General features: G+C 41.4%; 1 protein-coding gene across 1 annotated transcript in view; it reads right to left on the reverse strand.

The window, feature by feature from the left end:
• Positions 1–22,389, reverse strand: part of MICU2 (mitochondrial calcium uptake 2) — a 56,945-nt gene extending 34,556 nt beyond the window's left edge. Inside the window, exons 1-3 of the mRNA XM_026042569.1 lie at positions 22,233–22,389; positions 295–326; positions 106–181 (exon numbers count right to left, since the gene is read on the reverse strand). Of these exons, the coding sequence (XP_025898354.1) occupies positions 106–181; positions 295–326; positions 22,233–22,356 (232 nt within the window). The 5' untranslated portion in view covers positions 22,357–22,389. The remainder of the gene's footprint in view (positions 1–105; positions 182–294; positions 327–22,232) is intronic.
• Between the last annotated feature and the right edge of the window lie 789 nt (positions 22,390–23,178).

The raw sequence follows: 23,178 nt of genomic DNA on the forward strand, positions 1-23,178 counted from the left end.
TGGAAGAAGTCAAATCCACAGAGGCTTATTCAAACATATATTGAATTTCTACTACACAATAAGATCAAAAGCCAGATTATTTTTCCGTATCAAGTGCCCCGTTACCTTTATCACCAAGTTCTCTAAAAAAGGTCGGTCCCGGTTTAGCTTTTGTGATGTTTGTCAGTGCGGCATCTACCTCCTTTAAAGACACAAACAAGAAAATGGAAAATCAGTTTTGAAGAGGAAGTCACTTGGTTGGGTAGCAGCAAGAATGCAAGCTCCTTTGAAGAAGGCGAGGACCATTTTCCTTACCTTCTTCGTGAGTTTCTTGGCTGGAGTTTTACCTATAATAAAAAAAAATCATCATTACTCAATAACCAACTTTGATGTGAAACTTTGATCAAGTTCTGTGGCGTTTCTTCAGATTTTTATGGGAAAATACTAAGTAATACGAAACAGAATATTTTGAAGTGGGCCGTTTGTTTCTAATTCCCACAACGACAACGTATTTTGCAATACGAGCAGTCTGTTCAAAYGTTCGTGCAACGGAGGCGAAACCACAAGCACCTTGGGTATCTCTGACCAGCCTGCTGGCCTCAGGGCACAGGCTCCTTGTGCAGGTCTCGGGATGGCTGCTCCTCACACGGTCCCAACCACTTTGGTGTGTCCTGCGTGTTTTCCTAGGCCTGTGTCGTGGCCAAACGGAGCTGCATCCTCAGTCACACCCCACGTTTCCTCACCAGTGGTGGCATAAGAAGTGCCCAGGAGTTAGAGGGACTCCCCTTGCAACTTTCAGCTTCAAGCCAAGGATGGGGCTGGACGATCCTCACTAGCTTGGCTTTCAGTGTGGGCAAATCAGTGCATTGGTCTCTCTTCTCTGAAGCAGCAGCAACATTTTTGCTGATAAATTCCTCTCCCCACCCCCAATCCCAACTCAGCCTAAGGCAGACACCTGGCACAGAACGTTTCAACCCAAATGTTTAAGTTTGACAAAAGTTATAGGCAACTAAAATTAGGGTTTTATAACTAGAGTGTTCAGTGACCCTAACAACAGGTGCTGCCAGCACCACCTGTTACTTTACTATGTATGAGTACATTTTTGTGCAATGCATATACATATATGTACACACATAAAGTCACATAGACGGATACCTCCTATCTGAAGTAAAAAAAAATCCACAGTTCTGCCCCATTTGAGATAAAAGAGGTCGGGCTAATGGCAGTGTGGCAGACTGTGCAAAAATATATATACATCTCTGTGTCCAGGCAGGCAAAGCCCAGCACTGGGTGATGTAACTCTACAATTTAACACCACTCACTCTCATAGAGCTCTCCTAATGAATGGGTATTTGGCAAATTATGTGATTTAGACCTCGGCTTAACATCTGCTTTGGAATGTCACCTCCTGAAACCTTCTCAATCTGCAACTAAATCACACTGCAGCAGCTCCTCTCGGTTAGGGGAGACCCACAGGGCAAGAAGCCTGGTCAGATGGAGCATGTCAGGCTGAAGCTCTTCCTCTTTCCATCCACGTCTGACCAGCCCACSGGGGACAGGCAGAGCAAGTAAGAGCTCCCAAAGATGGGTGCTGCTTTCCAGAGAAAAGCAGAATTTGGAAGAAAACAAAAATGGAAAGTCACCGTACAGCAACTTCCACTGGAAATGCTTCCTGGCACTCCTGTCTGCTTTGGAGCCAGCCAGGCACCTGGGCTTGGTGAACAGCAGCTCCTCTCATTCAAGCTCCTGGTGGCTACGCGTGCACCCATGGAGGAAGGGCTACTCCAGTGGCGTATGGAGCGCGGGCCCTTTGCCGGCTTCTCCAGGAGGATGAGGAAGGGGGAAGCAGGGCCTGCAAAGGCAGGAGCAGGTGCTCTGGGAGAAGCCCCCAGCCGGTTCCAGAGCTGAAGGAAGAGGAGCAGCAATGATGGGGAGACCTCAGTGCACACGCTGCCCGTGGCTCCAAAGGAAGGATGGGGAATCACACTGGCAGGAAAGGAGYGMGTGAGGAAGWAGCASTGTCTCACASAATCACAGACTGATTGAGGTTGGCAGGGACCTCTAGAGATCATCCCGTCCAACCCCCTGCTCCAGCAGGGACACCCAGASMACRGGGCACAGGGTGGCAGCCAGGTGGGTTGGGAAGATCTCCAGAGAAGGAGACTCCACAGCCTCCGTGGGCAGGGAGGTTTGCTGGGGAGCAGGAGGAAGAGGAGAACAGCCCTGGGCCCCGCAGTGCACGAAGGGCAGAGCTACAGCTGTGCACTGCAGCCGGCAGCGTGAGGGGCAGCGACTGCAAAGAAAGGGCAAAAAAAACAGGGGAGAGAAATATAGAGACTTTTTTTTWAAACCCATTTTCTAAGTAGGAAATACAGCAGAGTAATAAATGTGAATTCTCTTTTTGTTTAAYGACTCTTCTCAAATGTGTTTAGAAAGCAGAATTTCTTCTAACTTAGCYAAATGGAAATGGCATATGGATCTCAGCAAGTCTGTACTGGTAGTCAGTAATCTTGTTAACAACAAAAAAAAAAGCCTTACATTTGGGGTATTAGTGTTACCTTTCATATTGCTATTTTTGAAAAGTATTAGACTACAACCTTACAGTAATTTTATCATTTAAATTGCATAATGAGTTTCCGCCAATAATTATTTTAATATTCGCTGGGAATGAAATTCAATTACACCCTATTGCTGCTGTCACCAGGTAGAAACATCTGTGAAGACTCAACTCTCAACTTTCACTTAGAAACATTAGCTACTTTTATCGTGCCATTCGTAATATTCCTTGAATACTAATTTAGCTCTTACTGCTTCTCCTTGCCCTGGGTTCCCTTCCCAACAATGTGGTCCCTTTAGAGCGTCAACAAGGGGGCTTTGTTGAGGGCGCCCGCTCCCGTATCGGACGTGCGGCCCTCTGAGGAACACCATCCTTTAAGGCCATCATTAGGAAAAGAAGGTTAACTCCTCTGCACAAGAAATGCACGRCAAGGCTACCAGCAAATCTCTTAGCTGATGCAGACAGTGAAAAAGAGGCCCCTTCGTCGTTATCAATCAAATCGGGGYGTAATTGGTGTTGTCCTTCCTGATAAATGACCACAAATACATCGAGATCCAAGTCTCTCTCTAAGGAATATAGCCAAGGATATAATTATTGGAAACTATTTTATACGATAAGAAAAAGATCTGAAGGATTCACTTTCGTATAGTTTTATTCTTTTAACTTTCAACTGATATATTTTTAATAACGCATAAATCAATGGCATATTAGAAAACCTGCTCATAATAGTAACAGTCTTACTTCGATACCATAAAAAGAAAGTTAGAATTTTTATTGTCCTGAACATGAAAGAAGGGGACGAAAAAATTGTTTTTTTTTCTACAGATCTGCCAAGACAGATGGAAATTCTTGCTTTAAGTAAAATGAGTATTTTCAAATGTCTGTACCTATTTTACAGATGCCATCATCTGATTTTCACTATCTACAGTGGTTCCTTGAAGCAACAACCAGATATAGACACATATTTTGCAAACAAAAACAAAGCCCTTTTAGCTTTTAAAGTTAATCTATTGGAATAAATACCAAGTCTACTTACAAGCATACAAATTCTGTGCCGTTAGCCAAGAAAGTTAGTTGACAACCGTAATTAAGAAAACACTGCCAAGAGCAGCTACTTCAGCTTTAATTTGCCCTCGGCAAATCTGGGTCTTTTGTCACACGTATTTCTTACAATAGAAGTGTTTCCATCATCTATCTGTTTCTTACATTGTTATGTAGAAAGAACCTGACATCAATGTTAGGATTAACATTAGGAAAGGGCTGAATTAAACAAGTACCCACTTGCGCTCAGCAACACCCATTTACACCCATACGGCTTGGGAAAGGCTTAGATCTGACAAAAGATATTTAGAGCCAAAGAATGAAAAAAATCACTGAGATCAATCATTATAACAACAAGAATCAAATGCAAAACAAAAGCAGAGAAACTACTCCCCGAGATAAAGCAGAATTTCACACATCTCAATAACTGTTCTATTTTTTTAATAAAGAAGTTAAACATAATTTCCAAATCAATCTTTCCCAATAGCCTTAACTTCAAATCAGAACAGTAGCTAAACAGATACCTTTTACCAGGAAAACAACAAATGCCTATTACTTTTCCACTGAAGTCTCTGAGAAAGTTGTACCAGGTTCTCTTATTTTTAGTTCTATTTTGGACAGACACAGTGATAATCAAGTTAAAAAAAAGTAATTGCAGATTTTTAAAATTTATTTTGKATGGCAACCACTACTGTCTTTGCTGAAGCTTGGCAGGTTCAAAATCAGATTGAGGAGCTACGAAATTGTAATTTATTCTCTGAAAAAAACACAGGAAGAATAGCACTCTGCACGTCACAATTCAAGAAAAGAGGCTCTGGTTCTGCAAACGGAGGAGGGATGAGCCCTTGTGGGTATGTGGGATCTCAGCACGGCTCTCGCCAGGATCGGGGCCTGGCTAAAACAAAACAGGCTGCGAGCAGCTCGTGYCGCGGCCTTTTTCCTCTGGGAAACATGGGTAAAGCTTTTGTTTAAGRTAGTCTAAAGTATACAATTATCAAAGTTAAGTAGCTGGCGTTCAATTCCCAGCTTTTTTGATATTGGACAGGTAGCTTAGTTGAGCGAGTTCTCCTGTGTTTATCCTGTTTATTTAGACTACCAACTCCTTAAAGAAAAGATTGTCTTTGTGCCTTTTCAAAGTGTTTTCCAATCTAAAGGGCAAGATTCAAACCAATAATTTAGACCTTTAAGAAGCCTACTTCTGTAATATTAGAAACAGATAAATCGAGCAGAGTCAAAAAATGTAAAAAAAAAAGGCTTTTTGAAAGCGTGATAAAACAAGCAGTCAGGTTCCTATGATAACTCCTAGTAAACCAGTAACTGAATAAATGAGAGCACTATGCAAAGGAACTGAGAATACACTGAGCTAGGAAGCTTTTATTGAGCCAACGCATTACTCTACTGAAATGTAATTGACAGAAGTCATCTCCATCAGCCAAACTAGTGAATTGAAGCACCGGAATCAAAGCCCTGGGGTGCCGAGTGGAAGGGGCGACACGGCACTTCTAGAAGTTTCCGACACATTCTACAAGACAAGTCTGGCATCTTGGGGAAACAAGTGTTGCATCTGTCCTCCTTTCCTCACCGCAATCGTTCCTCTAGGGAAAGGGGAAACGCTCAGCCCCGGGTGAGGCCTACACTGGCCGATCTCCACTTCAGAAGAGCAGCTGCGGCAGCCCCCGTCCGGAGCAGTGGATTTCTCCCTCAGGAAGGCAGCCTGGGGTGAAAAGGRTGGGAAGCTGATGTAGGAAGAAAACTTCAAAGACTGACACAGAGGGTTACGAAACAGAAACAGAATGAAAAACTAAGCAGGCCATTCTCAGAAACTTCTGAGGGAAGCGACACGCAGTTGCCAGTTCTACCAGGCTCAACTTCTGAGGAGATGCTGAAAGAGCTGGGCCTGTTCAGCCTGGGGAAGACTGCGTGGGGATCTTATCAGTGTGTACAAATATCTCAAGGGAAGGTGTCAAGAGGACGGGCTGGACTAATTTCAGTGGTGCCCAACAGGCAATGGGCATAACTGAAATAAATCCTGGATGTATTTCCATCTGAATATGAGGAAGAACTTCTTCCCTGTGAGGGTGACAGAGCCCTGGAAGAGGCTGCCCAGAGAGGCTGTGGAGTCTCCTTCTCTGGAGATCTTTGACCCGCCTGGCTGCCACCCTGTGCCCCGTGCTCTGGGTGTCCCTGCKGGAGCAGGGGGTTGCACTGGGTGATCTCTAGAGGTCCCTTCCAACCTCAACCCTCCTGTGATTCTGTGACTTGTTCCTAGGTCCGTTACAATAACCTAGCCAAGACTCACCCAGAAGAAGCTGATGATAAAATGAAACTCCCAAACTTTCCAAAACATACACACCTTGAACCCTTGCAACCACTGCAACCCTTGTAATGATTCAATATACAGGTTATTTTTCCAAAAAGCCTAACAGCAGTTGGGACCAAGCAGGCCCCTCAATACAACAACACTAGGCACAGAGCACGTGTATCGGCAGCTCTTGGCTACCAAAGGACCCCAGGACTGAGCTCGGACTCCCTTTGCTACACATAAGGAGCAGCGGGAGGAGGTAGAGCTGGTGTGGAAGGTCACAGCTCTCGGGTAGAGCCCTCTGCCAGCCCTCTGCCTCGGCTCCGAGGGCAGCACTCGAGGCAGCATCCAGAAGGAAAACGTGCAGCATGAAACACGAGTCCTCAAATTCCCAAGTGTCTCACTCTCGGTTCATCCGACTTCATTTAGCTGTCTAAAAATTAGATGCCTAAATCCAAGTTAGTGATCTCTGTGGGTCTTTGCTGTAGCTATGGCGGTGTAAAGATGTAYGTAGAGAAAGGTTTATAATTAGCTTTGAAATCTGTTGCTCCTATTTCAGACCTGAAGAAGGGCTTGTGGGTCCATAAGCTTGTCTAATTTTTCCAGCTTACAGCAACTGGCCTAATAAAACATACTATCTCTGTCTACAAACCTCATTCTGACTAATGACCCCAGRCTCCCTTTATAATCAAGGGAGAGAAATAGACATAACAAAAGAGCAATTTCTTCCATATGGAAATAGGTGTCTATTTTATAGGCCAGATACAGCCCCTTGGAGGTACCTGTTTCCCTCCACTAACTTTAAAGAGATTCAAAAGTCACTAGCTCTGCCCTGACATTCAGTTTTTACTAAGTTTCCGTAGCTGAATCTTTCTCCAAGCACCCAGAAAGCTGAAATCATGACTGCTTTTTATATCTGTAGTATCTGTAATTTCCTATTAATTCTAAGTTAGCAGTAGGTTTCATTAGCACATTGACTTTTTTTCATTAAGAACCTAATCAGGAGCAGAGGGGCAGAAAATAAAAAGAAAATAAAAAGGTAGAGAAAGCTGCCTAATGGTTATTAGAATGGAAATGGTTGTTAGAAAGACAGTGAAGGCTGCTTAGAAGGAGCTCTACCATGATACATGTTTAGGAGACCAGGAGGGTCAGGAATGATTCCTATGAGCTTACGCAGCTCAGGGATTTGATCTTCTGCCAAGAGCAGGTAGGYAGACTCTTACCTCAAAAGCAATGTTTAATACTAGATGTGATCCTTACACTCATCTAGCAGTTAAAAGTCCAAGGTAGATGGAGCCTCAAAGACTCCGAATTCACTGACTTTGTTTCTTCCCGAAATAAACAAGGAATAAAGCATATCAATGCTGCAGAAATTATGTGAGTTGTGATCTTCYCCTATGGGTAATAAAGACTAGTTTTTGAAGTATACCGTGCAGAAGCAAATGCTAGATGGAGATACAAATGAGAGATGAGGATAACAAACTAACAGCCTAGTAGCACTGGAGGTTTAAGTCTGTTCCTCCCCTCTAGCTAATGCTAGAAGTTGTGATCCCTGACCATGGGCTTCTATAATCTATTTTATGACTAGAGAAAATGAGGATAACAAGAAGAGAAGGACAAAGAGGACAACAGCAACAACAACTAAATGACACTTTCAAAAATCTAATTGCTAGCATGACTTGAACAAATTGCTTCTCTTACTGGTATGGGGAGATTAATTTGGATTCAGAAGCAAGAAGTGTGTACAATCCTCCCACAATCAAAACCAGTGAAGAAAAGGTCAACACCTTGACAGCACCACAAATCTATTCTTATCTCACTACAGAAAGTATAAGACTTCATTTAAGTTCCAAGCCGTTCAATATAAACTATTTTAGCAATTAAACTATTAAAACTAAAATAAACTATTTTAGCAATTATCACTATTGTATTCCCATCACAGAATCACAGGAGGGCTGAGGTTGGAARGGACCTCTWGAGATCACCCAGTRCAACCCCCTGCTCCAGCAGGGACACCCAGAGCACGGGGCACAGGGTGGCAGCCAGGCAGGTTTGGAAKATCTCCAGATCAAAAAGTTCTTCCTCACAAGGAGATGGAACGGGATGGGTTTCAATTTGTACCCATTCCTATTTGTCCTATTGCTGGCCACCACTGAGAAGAGTTTGGCCCTAGTCAACCACTTCCTTCACAATTTGACCTGTTCTACATATACCTGAAGCCTCTTACCTGCTGTGACAGACTCATTTTTTCTTATACATCTTACCAAATGTAAAAAAGCCTTCAGTACAGTTACAGCTAAGTGCAATAGAATAATGACAGCTAATCACTACAATTTTGGTTCACTCACTGGATAACACAAGTGAGGTGCCAGGCAAAGAATTCACTAAYAGCAAGGGAATTTATCATTAACAGAAGCTACCTATCTAATCCTGAAATAAGGAAAAAGGGGGACTGTGTTAGGGCAGGGTAAATGATTTGGCTGCAGCAGGGAATTAAACTATATCTCTTTATTATGGACAATAAAACTTTTTATTAGAGGAGACTTAAACTTTTTTGTCCTTTTTTCTTTGATGTTATTTATCCCCTACACAGGAACTGCAAATCATATCAAACAGTGCCAAATTATGTGAAGTAACTGTATGGTTTTATTATTGCCCTGTGAAACATAACAAATACTCCAGCATGCAGGGACTGCAGCTAAGGAGGACAGAAAAGACCACTCCAGTTTGACCTACTGCTCCCAAAAGACTTTTGCTCGTGCATTATCTCATCTGTTTATGTACATACAAATAAATATTCACACATTCAAAAGATAATATTAAGCTGTGGTCTGGGCTTTGAAAGCCAATGGTGACTTTAATCCAATCATGTTTAGGGAACAGCTTGTTCTTCTATATCTAAGTTTGAGCTTTAGGATAATGTTGATATTGCTTATTCCTCATAACAGAATAAAAACACTAAAAGTGAAATGTTGAATGTAGTAACATAATTTTAAAACAAAAATTTGAAGTTATTGATGGGATCACCATGAAAAATGCAGTGCCCTTCCCGTAATTCTGTTCAGATGTAGGGCATTTATAGTGCATGTGTCTAAGCACTAAATATTCGACATATTAGTGCATCAAGCCCACTTAAATTACTGCAGTGGGTAAGTAACTAGGAACACTGACATGTCACATAAATTGAATGAGTTCTCAAGAGTCCTGTAAATATAAAAAGCTATTTAGATCCCGTTTATATAGTAGCCCTCTTTTTTCTCTTCCATTTTACCCTATCACATATCAAAATTATTTACACCATCATTAATGCTTTCTTTTCTCTTAAAACATTATTTTTCTTTTAAAGGGTAATTTACTTCCACTACAGCAACACACAGTGAAAGTTCTCAGAAATACTGGAAAAAAAATTGTTCCATGAGGTGACATTTGACTGGAAAAGTACAATGGAATTTTGCTAGAAGTCCCAGTTTGGGAAACTTGCACTCATTATATGCCAGCAAGCCTTAGTCATACCTTTGCAGTAAAAAAAAAAGAAAAAATAAATAAAAAGGTTGATGTCCATCTGCATAGCAACTGTGAGATGTGGAAAGCTTGTTGGCAACAYGCCCAATATCTCTTGTTCTACTATTCTAATCTGCAGGTTATTTTTGCTCCTGGTCTCTTCTGCCAGTACCTTGCCTGTCCACCAAGGGCAAATCCTTCACCCTTGGTGCATCCTTCCAACATCACGTTGCTCCTATGTGGTGACCCGCGATAACTCCTCTAGGGAAGACAGCACAAACATCAACTTTTTGGCGACTGCTGAAGGTGGTCTCAGGAGATTCAGAAACTTTACGGAAAACCCGAGGAACTGGAGCTTGCCTGTGGCCAACAGGAATCTGTTCCCCCAWTTATCAGATAAGATTAATGAGTGTATTGGCTGGCATTTGTTTTTAGAAGGGCTATGAATACAAAACATCTCTCTAATAATCTCTCTTTTGTTGTACTTCTCAGTAGCTACCTAGCCAAGAAAGCCAAGACAAAAAGGGTCAGAACCTCATCATGCTCATCTTCCAGGACCATATGCTTCTGTCAGGAACATGCAGTTTAATCTAGTTTACAGTGATTAAATGTCTAAGGATATTGCTATTGAGTTTATAGAACAGTTCATTTGTTAGTTATGACCAAAATAAATTCTGCTTAATAATTAAATGATTAACTGAACACTCACTAGATGGTGTTCAGTWATTGCATGGGGTAAGCTTGGTCTACATCCTCGTCACCTCTGCTTTGCAGCAAATTGCAAATTTCCTGAAGAAAGTACAAATACTTTATCCAGGAATAACAAGAGATATGGGATGAAATCCACTTTGCTAGAAATTTGGGAAGAATCCAGTAAATTATTCTCTTTGTTGAATGTGGGTAAGTGGAACTTCTAAAATGTAGACCAAAACAAAACAAGAAGCAAGATGGTTTTATATCCACTTGCTCATATTCACAGAATCACAGGAKGGTTGAGGTTGGAAAGGACCCGTAGAGATCACCCAGTGCAACCCCCTGCTCCAGCAGGGACACCCAGAGCACGGGGCACAGGGTGGCAGCCAGGCRGGTTKGGAAGATCTCCAGAGAAGGAGACTCCACAGCCTCCCTGGGCAGCCTSTKCCAGGGCTCTGGCACCCTCACAGCAAAGAAGTTCTTCTTCACATGGAGATGGAACTGCCTGGGTTTAACTTGTACCCATTGCCCCTTGTTCTGTCACTGGTCACCACTGAGAAGAGCTTGGCCCCTTCCTTGCTACATTCCCCCTTCATGTACATATATATACATATATATATTAGTCATATCCCCTCTCAGCTTTCTCTCCTCCAGAGAAAACAGGCCCAACTCAGTCTCTTCTCATACAAGAAATGCTCCGTTCCCTTAATCATCTTTCTCGCTCTCCGCTGGACCCTCTCCAGAAGCTCCACGTCCCTCTTGTCCTGGGGAGCCCAGAACTGCCCCCARTACTCCAGGTGCGGCCTCACCAGAGCTGAGTAGAGGGGCAGGATCCCCTCCCTTGACCTGCTGGCAACATCCTCCTGATGCAGCCAGGATCCCATTGGCCTCTTGGCCACGAGGGCACTGCTGCCTCATGGTTAACTTGGTGTCAACCAGGACTCCCAGGTCCCTCTCTGTGGAGCTGCTCTCCAGCAGCTGTACTGATCTGGGGGTACTAATCTGTACTGATGCCTGGGGTTATTCCTGACCAAGTGCAGGACCCTTCACTTGTCCTTACTCAACCTCATGAGGTTCCTCTCTGCCCAAMTCTCCAGTCCTCTGGATGGCAGCACAGCCCTCCAGAGTGTTGACCACTCCACCCAGCCTGGGATCATCTGCAAACTTGCTCAGGGTGCCCTCTATGCTCTCGCCCAGGTCATTGATGAACTGGTTGAACAGCACTGGGCCCAGYACTGACCCCTGGGGGACACCACTGGCCACAGGCCTCCAACTGGACTTGGCCCCATTTAACATCACCCTCTGGGCTCTTGCCATGCAGCCAGTTCTCGATCCGCCTTACTGTCCATTCTCTGATTCAGAGCAGAATAAATGCTCTTATTTTTCTCAAGAAGCTTGTATTTTTGTAATTGGTGGTTTCACCCATCTGTTCTTCAGCATCTCAACTCTCCTGACATCATCTTCTGAAAGAGTGAATAAAAACATACCAAAGAAACATTTCTATTTTGACATTCCTTTAATTAAAAGGATGAATGGAATTACTGAATGTCTATTCTAGCAAAACCTAACAGATCTATTTCTTTTTCAAGCAGAATCAGGACAACTGTAGCTGTGCATTAGAGATCGATGAACAGATATAAGTGTGTGTGGGGGAAGATGAAAAAAATGCTACTTTAAGGGAAGAGACTTTTGGCCTACACACAATATTGCAGCCAAGGGATCTGCAGGTCAGAGCAGAATGAAGTCAATTCTGTCAGGTCAGGAGTTTCAGAAGGAACTTTCCCCTCACAAGACCCTGAGGTGCAACCTCATGTGAAATATTTGCAGGCCACTTTACGTCAATGACTGCAGCGATCACATTACTTTCCCTGATTTTCACTGCAAGAAGATGAGGGCACTCTGGTTCCCATGTTTGGGAACTTCCCTCTACAACAACCTCTCACTGCCTGGGGCTGTTACTGATCTTGCGCTGCCCTATTCTGTCATGTCCACGACTTCACAGACTGAGGAATTATTGCAGTTTTCCGCCTTTCTTCTCTCTTTCTTTCTTCTTGTGCTTCATCAGAGAGTCCTGCCAGTGGCTCCTTGCTTTCCTTCAGCTGATGGTCCAACGTCATTCTCACTTCTACCTCTAAATTAGCCAGGAGCTTCTTCGTATTTCTAAGATTAGCTCTTTCTCTTCTTGGCACATACAGAAGATCCGAGCAAAGCAGAAACAGCCCCTGCTGTGTCTGACTTGTTTATACATCCTCATTAACATCTGTCACCTAGCAATTAACAGATGTTTGGGAAGTTTTCCTACAGCAGGGTTTCCAAGAGGATGCAGGCGATAAGAGACCACTCCTTTCTTTTTTTTCCAGCTAAGYAAGAAAAGTTTATCCTATTTTTACTACATGAGAGAGGTCTAGTTATGGCTCGTTTCTCAGGACAAACAAACAAACAAAACAAAACCAAAAAACACCCTGCACAATTTGCTAACATAATCCTTATTTAGAACATCAGATGGTAATGGAGAGGATCAGGAAAATTTTGAGAAGTGCTCGAAAAGATCAGAGAACTAAAGTAATGAGAAAACATATAAGAGCTTTAAAAGAGGTGCTAATCATGCCTTGTCACAGCAGGTAAAACACTTTGGTTGACTTGCAATTTAGAAAAAAAATAGTGTTGCTAATAATAAGTGTAATAAGAAATTCCTGTCAAGACGTTCACCAACGTTCCCAAATTTCTTCCGAAAGAAGAAAGTCTCCTGCACCAACTGGAAGGCCTCCTCTGTCCTAAGGGGAGACTCTGGACCTGAGAGAGGCAAAGATGAACCTTCTCTTGATCATRTGGCTTAAAACTCCTCACATGTCAAAGAAAGAAAAAACAGTAAAAGGAAAAAAAAACAGAGACCAAGATGATCAAGAAAGTCTTTACAAAAGATTATTTATTTCCTAGAATTGTCCTACTGCCCAGAAATARTAAAAAAAACTAATTTCCCTGAATTCAAATAATCTGATGAAGCAAACCTCAAAAACACAGCTCAAAATAAATTACCTTGACTTTAATTTTATATTCAGACTTTCAGGAGAATTCTGATCCTATTAAGCATGAGAGGAGACACTGTGCTCAGTTTGTCGAAACAGAAAGAGAACAGAAGTATTTCCTTAGTAAAGGGTAATGGAGGAGTCAGACCTAAAAAAAAAATAACTTCATATAAATTTCCCAGTAACATCATCTCATTTAATTTGGAGTAGTCTTTATTATAATGGACTTCTGTGTCCACTCTATCTGATTAATATAAGTTGTTTTCTTCCTGCCACACTCACCTTCTGCAACAGAAGTAACTGCTCCTCCAGGAGCAACCCAGAGCAAAAGACAGAAAGAGCAGATATTGTGCAAAAGGGAACGTTATCTGGGGGCATCCAGCACTCATTGTACACAAGAATATTCTATGTCCGATCTGTTGCTTGTCTTAACAATTCCACAACTTCATTTAAAGTTTGTCTATGAGCACTGAACATAATATACTCTACTGCACTGGCCCCAGCCTCAAGGATGTACAGGACTACAAATGAGGACTAAAACATGGGCAGTCCTGGAAGTTGCATTCCGTATGAACTGACTGCAAGGCAGGCACAAGCCAAACAAGTTTCACGTTTTTGCTCTCCTAAGCACTACTTTGTCYCACTTTTCTCCTTGACTGAAGCTGCAACTGGACAATTCAGATGTTTCAGCAGCTTAACAAGATCCTGACATCTCTCCTTGTCTCATCCCTTTGGCCACAGTGATGGCTCTTGGGTTGTCTGTAGGGCAGACCTGGGAAKGAAGGAGGCTTTGTGCAAAGAGAACAAATGAAAAAAAGGAGAATGTAATAAGGCCTCCCACACRAAGCAGTGCAACGGAGACAAATTTGGGCTTGTTTAACCTAGCAAGACCAGGGCTGAGGGCTAATATGATTATCTATAATGCAACGTGGGGTTAAGATCCAAAAAGAAATGCAGAACTATTTCAAGTAATGGGCAGTGTTGGCAGAAGAGCAAGRAGGTATAAACAGAGAGCGATTAATTTTAAGTTGGATAGTAGATGAGAGTATTAAAGTATAAGAAGAGATGCTGTGTCACTGTTTTCCAATATAAACAGTGGTGGCAACTGATTTTAAACTGACATGAACAATTTATGAGAGATCTATATTTTAAGTTCCTAAACACCTAAAATGGGAGCTGACTTTTAGAATAAGACAAATTTTGATACATTTTAGTAATAATAAAAAGAATTGAAAAAAACATGTAAGCATCACTCTAGTATGGAATACAAATCCTTAAAAACATATTACAAGATATTACATATTAATGCATGTAAGCTGTAATAATAGGCATGAGTGCCCTTACAAGGCTGTGCCTAAGCAGACAACCTTTCTCCTCCATGCAGCAGCAGTGGCCATAAAGAAGAGGGACTGTGCTGAAATAATCATCTGAAATAATAACTCCAGAGGCAGGAGAGAACAAAATTTTCAATTCAATTTTAAGAAGGATTTTTACAATTCTCAAAGTGGATGCAAACCAAAAGCAAACAATAGAAAAACCTTTTGTTTAATGAAAAAATTAAGCATTCTTACATTGCCCACTGTTCTTCCAAACTGGGCATACTGGTTTAAATGCTCAATTTTAAAGCTTTAAATTTAAAGTTYCCCAGATTTCATAGCAAAGCCCCTCTGTCTTTTCCAGTGAAGTTTGCTTTTACCATCAKAGACATTGTGGAAAATGATGCTCTCTTACACTAAACCTGAAGTGAGAATAAAGCCTGAGAAGCAGATGAAACATCCAAATATTCAGTTTTATATTTTCTCCCCAGAAAGGGCTGCTCACAGAAGTGGGTTGTCACTTTCTGCGTCACCAAAAAACCCAGAGAGAGAATCAGCTGCTGTGTCAGGGCACAGATGACCGCTCAGACGTTGGCCAACACGATAAATAGACCCAGTACTGATACAACAGCAGATGCCCATTCACACGAGACAAAATGACTAAATTTAGTGTTGTCTMTTATAGGAATCTGCTCTGTCAGGCTCACAACTGTTTGGATTCAGCCCATAGCAGAGAGCAAATACCCTTCATTCTCCCCTGGAAAAGCACCAGAGAAGAACAGAAAAAGACAATAAAGTATCTACTATCTAAACCTGTTTCTCCAGTGGGATATGTGACTTACTTAAGAGCAGCAGGACTCACCACTGCGGGCGTTACTGTAGCATCAGAGATAGCAGGGCACAGGGCCTGAATTCAAGGTATGAAAGGAAGGGTAGTGCTTGGAAAAAATGAGCTGCATCACACTGACAACTTCAAACATCAGCTCTTCCAGAGGACCTGAAATAGCCTGAACAAAGTCAACCGACAGCTGACTTGGCTCTGTTTTGCCCTGACATTCCATACAAGAAGCCAACTTTTCCTTAGAAAAGGATTGCTTAGGGTTGCTGCTCTTGGTGAATGAGGAGGCCACAAGACACTGGCCATATACTGAACTCAATCAGACAAGCCAAGCAGTGTCAGTCAGGAGGTATCTGGACCTACCCAAGCTTCTGAACCCCCTTCAGCTAATAAGGCAGGACGTGTTGGAAAGAGCAGCACCTTTCATTAGCCACAGCTGAGAAATCTGTGAGCTTCCAGGAACACGAGCCTTTTTGGGGTCAGAGAGGAAGGAGATTCAACTGGAGCCCCAGCTGGTGGCACCTCAGGAGCTCTCCAGCATGATGGGCAGCAGCGCGAGGACCAGAGCCCTCTGACAGAGCAGCTAAAGGTGGAAGATGGATGAGATTGCTGTGAAATGATCCTTGGATTTATTCTCACTGGAAATAACTAAGCTGTCATGGACCCAGGCTGCTCTAATRAGAGACACTTGACTCCTTTTTTTTATTTTTTATTTAATGTTTTAATGTGTGGAAGATATTTTGAACTTGTATTTGCTTTTCTTTCACAGTTTATGAGATAAGCCACTGACTGCAATCTGTGCCATATCCATTGCAGGTACCCAAAAGCAGGGAGCAGTACAGAGAGCATCATGCACGTAGTTTATCCTAGGAAATCAATGCAAATATCGTCAAATTGGGGGCAGAACTTCCCAAAAGTCTCTCCGGAGATGCCAGCCATTCCCTTGGAAGGAGGGACACTTCTTATCAGGACATGAAGGRAAAAAAAAATCACTATATCAAAATTACCCCCATTGGGGTAATTAATCCATTACCCCCAAATGGATTAATCATTGTGGCCACTATTAAAATTAATCTTTGGCCTTGGGACAAGCACAGAAGCATTCAGTCTAGAAAGAAGCCCTGAAATTGCAAATAATTGAAATGGGTGATTCAAATGGAAGCTGGATTTAGACAGAAATGTTCTACATACCTCTGGCACCTGGCATCATCCACCCAGGGGTCTGCCAGATCACCAGCCTTTCCAAATACTGTAACGCCACCAAAGAGACGTGCTCTGGGTGTCCCTGCTGGAGCAGRGGGTCAGACTGGGTGATCCCTAGAGATCCCTTCCAACCTCAACCATCCTGTGATTCTGTGCAGATATTTTAAAAACAGGTTTTATTCAACTTCTTAGGTACAAAGCAGTAGCTTTGTTATGGAGGTATGTTGCAAGAAATTAAAATACATTTAAGAGTGATAAAAATTCACTGTGTCTGATTTTCACACTACATGTGTTAAGACTTAATTGTCAGTTAGGCAGGATGTCTCGGAACTGATTAAGTTCCACTGCATTTATTTTAAAAATAATCCTGTAGTAATTTGTCAAGAAGTATTCTGAACATATAACAAAAAAAAATCCCAGAAATACTTTCTGTGGTATGTCAACACTATGTTAGAAATATTGTCTAAGTAGTGTGTGGTGTTTTACAAAAATAAAAAAAGAAAATCATTACAAACAGGAAAAATATTCAGCAACCGGGAATTATTAGAGGAGTCCTTGAATACTGCTCATATATATATATAAAAARAAAAGTGACTTCTCCATTAAGTATTTTAAATATCACAGTAGCATGTCCCAAAACTGGAATAGTTAACCAAAGCAGAAACTCTTGCAAGACTTCCAAAATTCTAAGGCAGCCCATGTTTATCTAACAAGCAGATTCCTGTTATTAATAACCAGATCTTTCCATGACTTCTATTACAAGTATTCTGCACGCGCACAATATATTTTCATTTATTTCAAGGAATCTGCTTTCCATTCAGATGTTATTAAATAACCAATAACTTTCACACTTCAGAGAATTAAATCCTTCAAGCCTCTTACAACTGTGCTGATCTGACCAGTTTYATTACTGATATCATTTTGGTGCTGTTTTAAAAAATGGCTTTCATTGTGAAGTTGCAATATACCTTCATTAACAAGAGTTTTCCAGAAATGTTACATTCCAGAAATGTTCATTTTTCTAGAAATACGAAAACATACAATAATATGTTTTCATACTGTAACATCTATCCAAGCTAAACAGTAAGTATCACTTAACAACAGCGATTCTGAATCACTCTTTTAACAAAAATCAGCAACATCAAATTAGGGAAAAACAAGAGTTAATCAAAATCAAACCAATAGTTTATTATAACCCCTTACAAACAGCCACCACAGGGAATCCTTAGTGCTGTCCTGCAACATGGTTCAGACCTGGAGCTGGGATGTGGACACCAACTCGTGCTGTCCTGCAACATGGTCCAGGACAGACCTGGTGCAGGGATGCGGACACTTGGTCACTAGTTTTCGTATCTCAGAAAGTAAGGCAAAATAAATCATCATCTCTTGCATATTTTGCTACTTGGTCAAAAGGCACACCTAAGATTTCGCTTCAGTAACAAATTCAACCCAAGAGTGCACAGGAATTCACATAGTTTTGGCATTTTCCAACGTCAGCACTTTCAATCTAACACCAAATCCAGCTATTCACCTACACAGAACCCCGTTCACTTTTGTCTAAATTTAACTATGCTTAAGAACCAACAGGAGATTATGAAGCAACTCTCCAAATGAAAACCACCAGCAAGGAAACAAGGCTGGACAAGGACCTCTCCTTCCACCTCTCATCTGCTTCTCCTTCCCTCCTTTACGTTGCTTTTTCCCTTAGGGATTGTTCTTTCTCCATGAAAGAAGCAGCAGGAGGTTGGAATCAAGCTCAGCCACACTTCTCGGTGGCTCAATCGTTTGCTGTTCTCACCTTTCACTGGTATTTCGTTGTTGAGTTACCACYGAGACAAACGGGATTTAGGTGCTTCAGCACTAGGTACCTTGAGGATCACTGACATCCAAAGCTTCTGCTTACTCAGAAATGCACAGGGCAACCCAACATGGGCTAGGTGGCTAAGATGGTCTGATGACAGCTCGTTTTCTCTGCTGGAAAAGATTACTAAGGGCCTACTGAGTAATTAAAGAAAGCAGGATTCACTGAATACTCCACTGACACAAATATCTACAGGGCATATACTCATATACTAAAAGACCTGAGGACAGTTGAAGCCACGGATGTGCTCTCCTCTCTCTTTCTGCCTTACCTCCAGGAAGTATGAGGACAGAGGAGTAACAAAATCAATTTACTAATAAATACTCACATATTTTCCCCTGATTTTCAGGGTAACTATCTGATTGTAGTTACCTGTGTCCTTTCTCAGGCCCCTCTGCTGTTCTGCCCAGTTGTCATCATTCCTATCATGTCAAACTTAACTTGGATCAACGGGAGAAAAGCAAGCATTGAACTAAAACCTGAATATTCACGTTTTAAGCAAAACAAAACAACTCCTTAGGTAAAAAAAACAGGCAGACCAAGGGAGGCATTTTCACCTACATTCAACCTCAAGATCAATTTTCAGCACCCTGGCCTAAAGCTAATGTCCTCTGCAGGACGCAGCGAAAGATGTTGATTAAATTCACCAGGGAGAACCCAGTTCGTGATGAAATTAAAGCTCAGCTATTGAGACAAGATTAYGTGTGTGCACTAGCTGAAAAAGCTATTTTCATTTTCACTAAAAATGATGGCAGCACCAGAGATCAATGATGTTTTTTTGCTGTCTCCAGTATCCTAAATGAAATTGCATAGACTTAATTGATCCTGCAGTTTCAGCTTGGAATTTGAAAGCATCCAATGTAATTTGTACAGAACAAATCCAAGCAGGATTACAGTTATTTTGCCATTCCACCAAACCCACAGTTCTTCCAACCTGGGCTTCTTTTCAAGTCCAAAAACACTTAGTCAGAGCAGACAGAACAAARCTACTGCATAGATGCGGAAAATTTGCACCAAACCAGCATTTAGGCCTTTAGTTAGGTATTTTCTTTTTGTGCATACAGCAGACATCACTCCTTCAACACAAGAGAAAAAATGACACATTTCCATGACAAAAAACGCTATGCAAGTTGTTAAYAGATTCTGTTGCCAGAAAATGGAATACTTTGTCTGCATGCAACTTCTGAAGTCAAAATGGGAGATTTACTTTCCTTGTAATCACTTAAGGAGGAAATATCTGTCTCCCTGCACTGCTGATAGAGGACAAGGATCTCCCTTTGCTTCACGATCCCCTTTGCTTCTGTGACTGCAGCATGGGGATTTTGCAGCTGCAAGTCCTGCCTCCTGCGACAGCTGATTTACACCAGCCAAAGACCCACAGTCGTCCTCCCCTTTACTCTGTGTGATTTTGTGCACCCGCTTGCATGAGACACACACAGCCCCATGGAGGCTCTGTCYGCCTCCTCAGAGGTCTGGGGAAAAAAAAAGGAGTTGGAAATAGTAAAGGAGAAAGGAGACTGCAGTGATTTCCAAAAGGACAAGAGAAATGAGGACAAAGGAGCAAAAATATTAGTGGGAAAGCAGGACAGGGAAGAAAGCAAGAAAGGAGTGTAAAACAGGCAAGATTACAGAAAGAACAGGTTTAGGGAGTGAACTCTGAAGCTCATTTTCTCCCTGAAAATGTAGCAGGGGAGACAGCCAACGATTTTCATGAATCAAGTCGGTTCTTTAATATGCAATACTGCAATACTCTCTACATAATCTTTATAATCATCATACAGAAAGGTAAAACTCAGCCATCTCAGCAATTCATTTTCACAACCTGCAGTCTTTAATGGAAGACCCATGCTAACCACAAAACCAGAATTTATTGTAAGATATTACACTGACATTTCCAAAAATAAATTAACGAGCATTATTTATTATCTCAGCAGGAATTCTGGCACCAGTGCTTCAGAATCAGCACTAGCTGCTTATCGATAATGTTTCAGGACCTGGTTCCTTTGGACTGAAGCCCTTTTGCAGTGACCCCTTCCCCCTGCAGTCTCAGCATGGACCTGTGCAGAAGATGCACAGAGGAGCTGACCTTTGAGGATGGATCTCAGCACTTTGGGATTTGCCTGCTGCATTGGTCCAACACAGCCAGAATTTAACCTTCCAAATGTGCTGCAGATATTGTATTCGAAAGAACATGTCTTCTTTTTCTTGGAGAGGGTGGGGAGGAGGCTGATCATATATTTTATGGTACAAGCAGAGAAATCCCTATTCATATTAGCAAAGTAACTGCATTAACTTGGCTGCATTATAAACAGAAATTATCCACTTTATTGAAATGTACTTTTCATTAAAGTGTACTATAGCTGGAGAAAGCATTTAATATGCATGAAGTGCTAAGACTCAAAAACATTTTCTAACTTTGCTTTCACAGACAACTCTATGAAAACCCCACCTTCCAAAGAGAAATTTTCATTACTCACTGTCTTCCAGTGTTTCTTGTTGGAAAACTCACTSAAAATCCCTTAAGACTCACTGAAATCCCTCAGTGTAAGTTTTAACAGACAAAAATCTCTTCCTATCAGCTATATCTTTATTTATATGTACACACATACATCCCTCCACACACACAGACTCACTGACTTTCAAGATCATAAATCCTTCAATCCTTCTAAGGATTTATATTCAGCTTTATAGAACATGAGTAGCTTTGTGTCAGCAGCGAAGCCACRCACTTGAATCAACTACAGATATTTTGGTAGACACAGGAAAGCTTTTTTTTTTTAAATTAAAGATTCTTCTGCCCAGTTTGAGCATATGCAGCAAAATAACTTCTGTTCTGTTTCCATGTTTCCCACCACCTCAAATCAGAGTACCTTCAGGGCTACTCCTCTCTCCAAGTCTCTCAAAGCTCTCAACACTACTGTGAAGTCCCTTCCATATTTCCTGTGGTCCTACTAGACAGACCCCTTCAGGTCACTCTAACACCCCTGCTAGCAAGACAAGGAGCACCATGGGTTGTGGCTTTTGCTTGACTAGTTACTATAAGGCAGAGTGGTCAGCAAACCATAATTAAAGCTGGGATTTCCCCATCTTTCCCTCTGCAGACATACTAACAGGATATTAGTATAATGGGGTATTTCTCTTCTGTATTGCAATTTTCTGTGAAACTGAGAACTTAACCATTCTACAGCAGAAATTTCTTGGGGAAGCTGTGAAAGGTTCAAATTCGGAGAAAAGAGGTGCATCATATTAAAGAGAGAAAAATCATTCTAACGCGGTAAATACAGARGATGACAAAAAGACAAATGGAAGAAGCTTAAGAAATGGGCAGACTTGACCAGATGGAACRAGGTCAGATATCCATGACAAAAGGAGGACAACTATCTATGAAAAGAAGGACAACTATCTATAAGATTTCTATCAGTGCATTTGTCCTGGCTTCTCCTCAACACATTTATTAAAAGTACKTTTTTTGCTTTTTTGCAAACAATTTTGAATCTTCACAGACCAGAAGAAGTTKGTATCAGAAAGCTAGAGCAGAACTCTGTTTTCTGACACTCTTTCAGGTCACTTATCAATAACGTGCATACAACTGGCAATGGAATGGCATGAACATTAATATAGTAAACTAACATATTACAGCCTTTCCACCTTCTGTGTCACCTAAGCAACTGAGGAATTACATACTAATTAGACACCCAAATTATGTACCATCAAGTCTCCAGTTTCTAGATCATTGCTGCTTACGTAGTGTACAAGCTAGTGCCTGTAGGAACCCATACCCACACAGTTTACCAATAGSTTTCTGCTGATTTATGTCAGAAAAAGGATCTTATCACAATGACTTGTAAATTATATCCTTAAGAGAACTTCAGATTTCTGTTCCTTCACAAATACAACAATGAGAAAAAAACTTACGTTCAACCTGATCAAACATTACTGAAAACAAGAAATCTCTTGGTGTCATGTAATGTTCTCCTTCATATTCCAACGACGCAAAATGCATGAAGCGATGCTTCCGAAGAGACAGCCTTTCTGCCATTTCCTCATTAGCAGCATCTTCCTTCTGAAAGAGATAGAAAAAAAATATATAAAATGGCTGGATTTGTAGACTAATTTTGTAATTAGAAAGAATTCGATACCTGGTCGTGATTAACCTTGGTATTTTTGGGATACCCGTAACGAGAATCTATCAGAAATTAAAACTTTAACAAACAGCCCAGTCCTAAGGAAAGAAATGCTTATGTGACATGGCTAACATAGAAAACTAAACTGACCATAGAGCAAAAAGTACTCTGCTAGGTTAATGAAAGGCTCAGAAAAGGTTTAAGTGAGCACTACATCTGTGCAAACAGATGGAGTAACTGTCTAATTATGGAAGAACTTTTAAGATGGGAGAATCTTCCAGATTATCTTCCAGAACGTTCCAGAACTTTTAAGATGGTATTGGCCTAGATACCTAACATAGGTATGTCAGGTATATATAGGTATATATATTAGAGGAGGAAAAAACATAGAAAAAAACAGAAAGAGCAACATTAACACCATGATGGGAGACAGTACCCTAAATCCCAAAGATTCAGTGTTTCAAGGAAACAAAAAGCTTTCAAAAAAGCCTCCAAATCCTACCAAATACTGAGATCACGATCAAAGACTTAGCGGCTAACAATATGGCCGAAGAACAGGAACAATATTTAATGACAAAAGGGGGAGGCACAGAGTGAAACTAAGATTTTGACTATTCAGGATTTCAAGAATAGCAATTGAGAACAGGAGAGTGAYAAACTATAAAATTTTGAATATACTGTAAGTAAGTGAATATAAATCACTAAACAACTTTACCACCAGCAGCATCACTAACCAG

Source organism: Nothoprocta perdicaria, unplaced genomic scaffold (assembly GCF_003342845.1).
Source record: "Nothoprocta perdicaria isolate Ctin4 unplaced genomic scaffold, notPer1 scaffold_309, whole genome shotgun sequence".
NCBI classification, from domain to species: domain Eukaryota; kingdom Metazoa; phylum Chordata; class Aves; order Tinamiformes; family Tinamidae; genus Nothoprocta; species Nothoprocta perdicaria.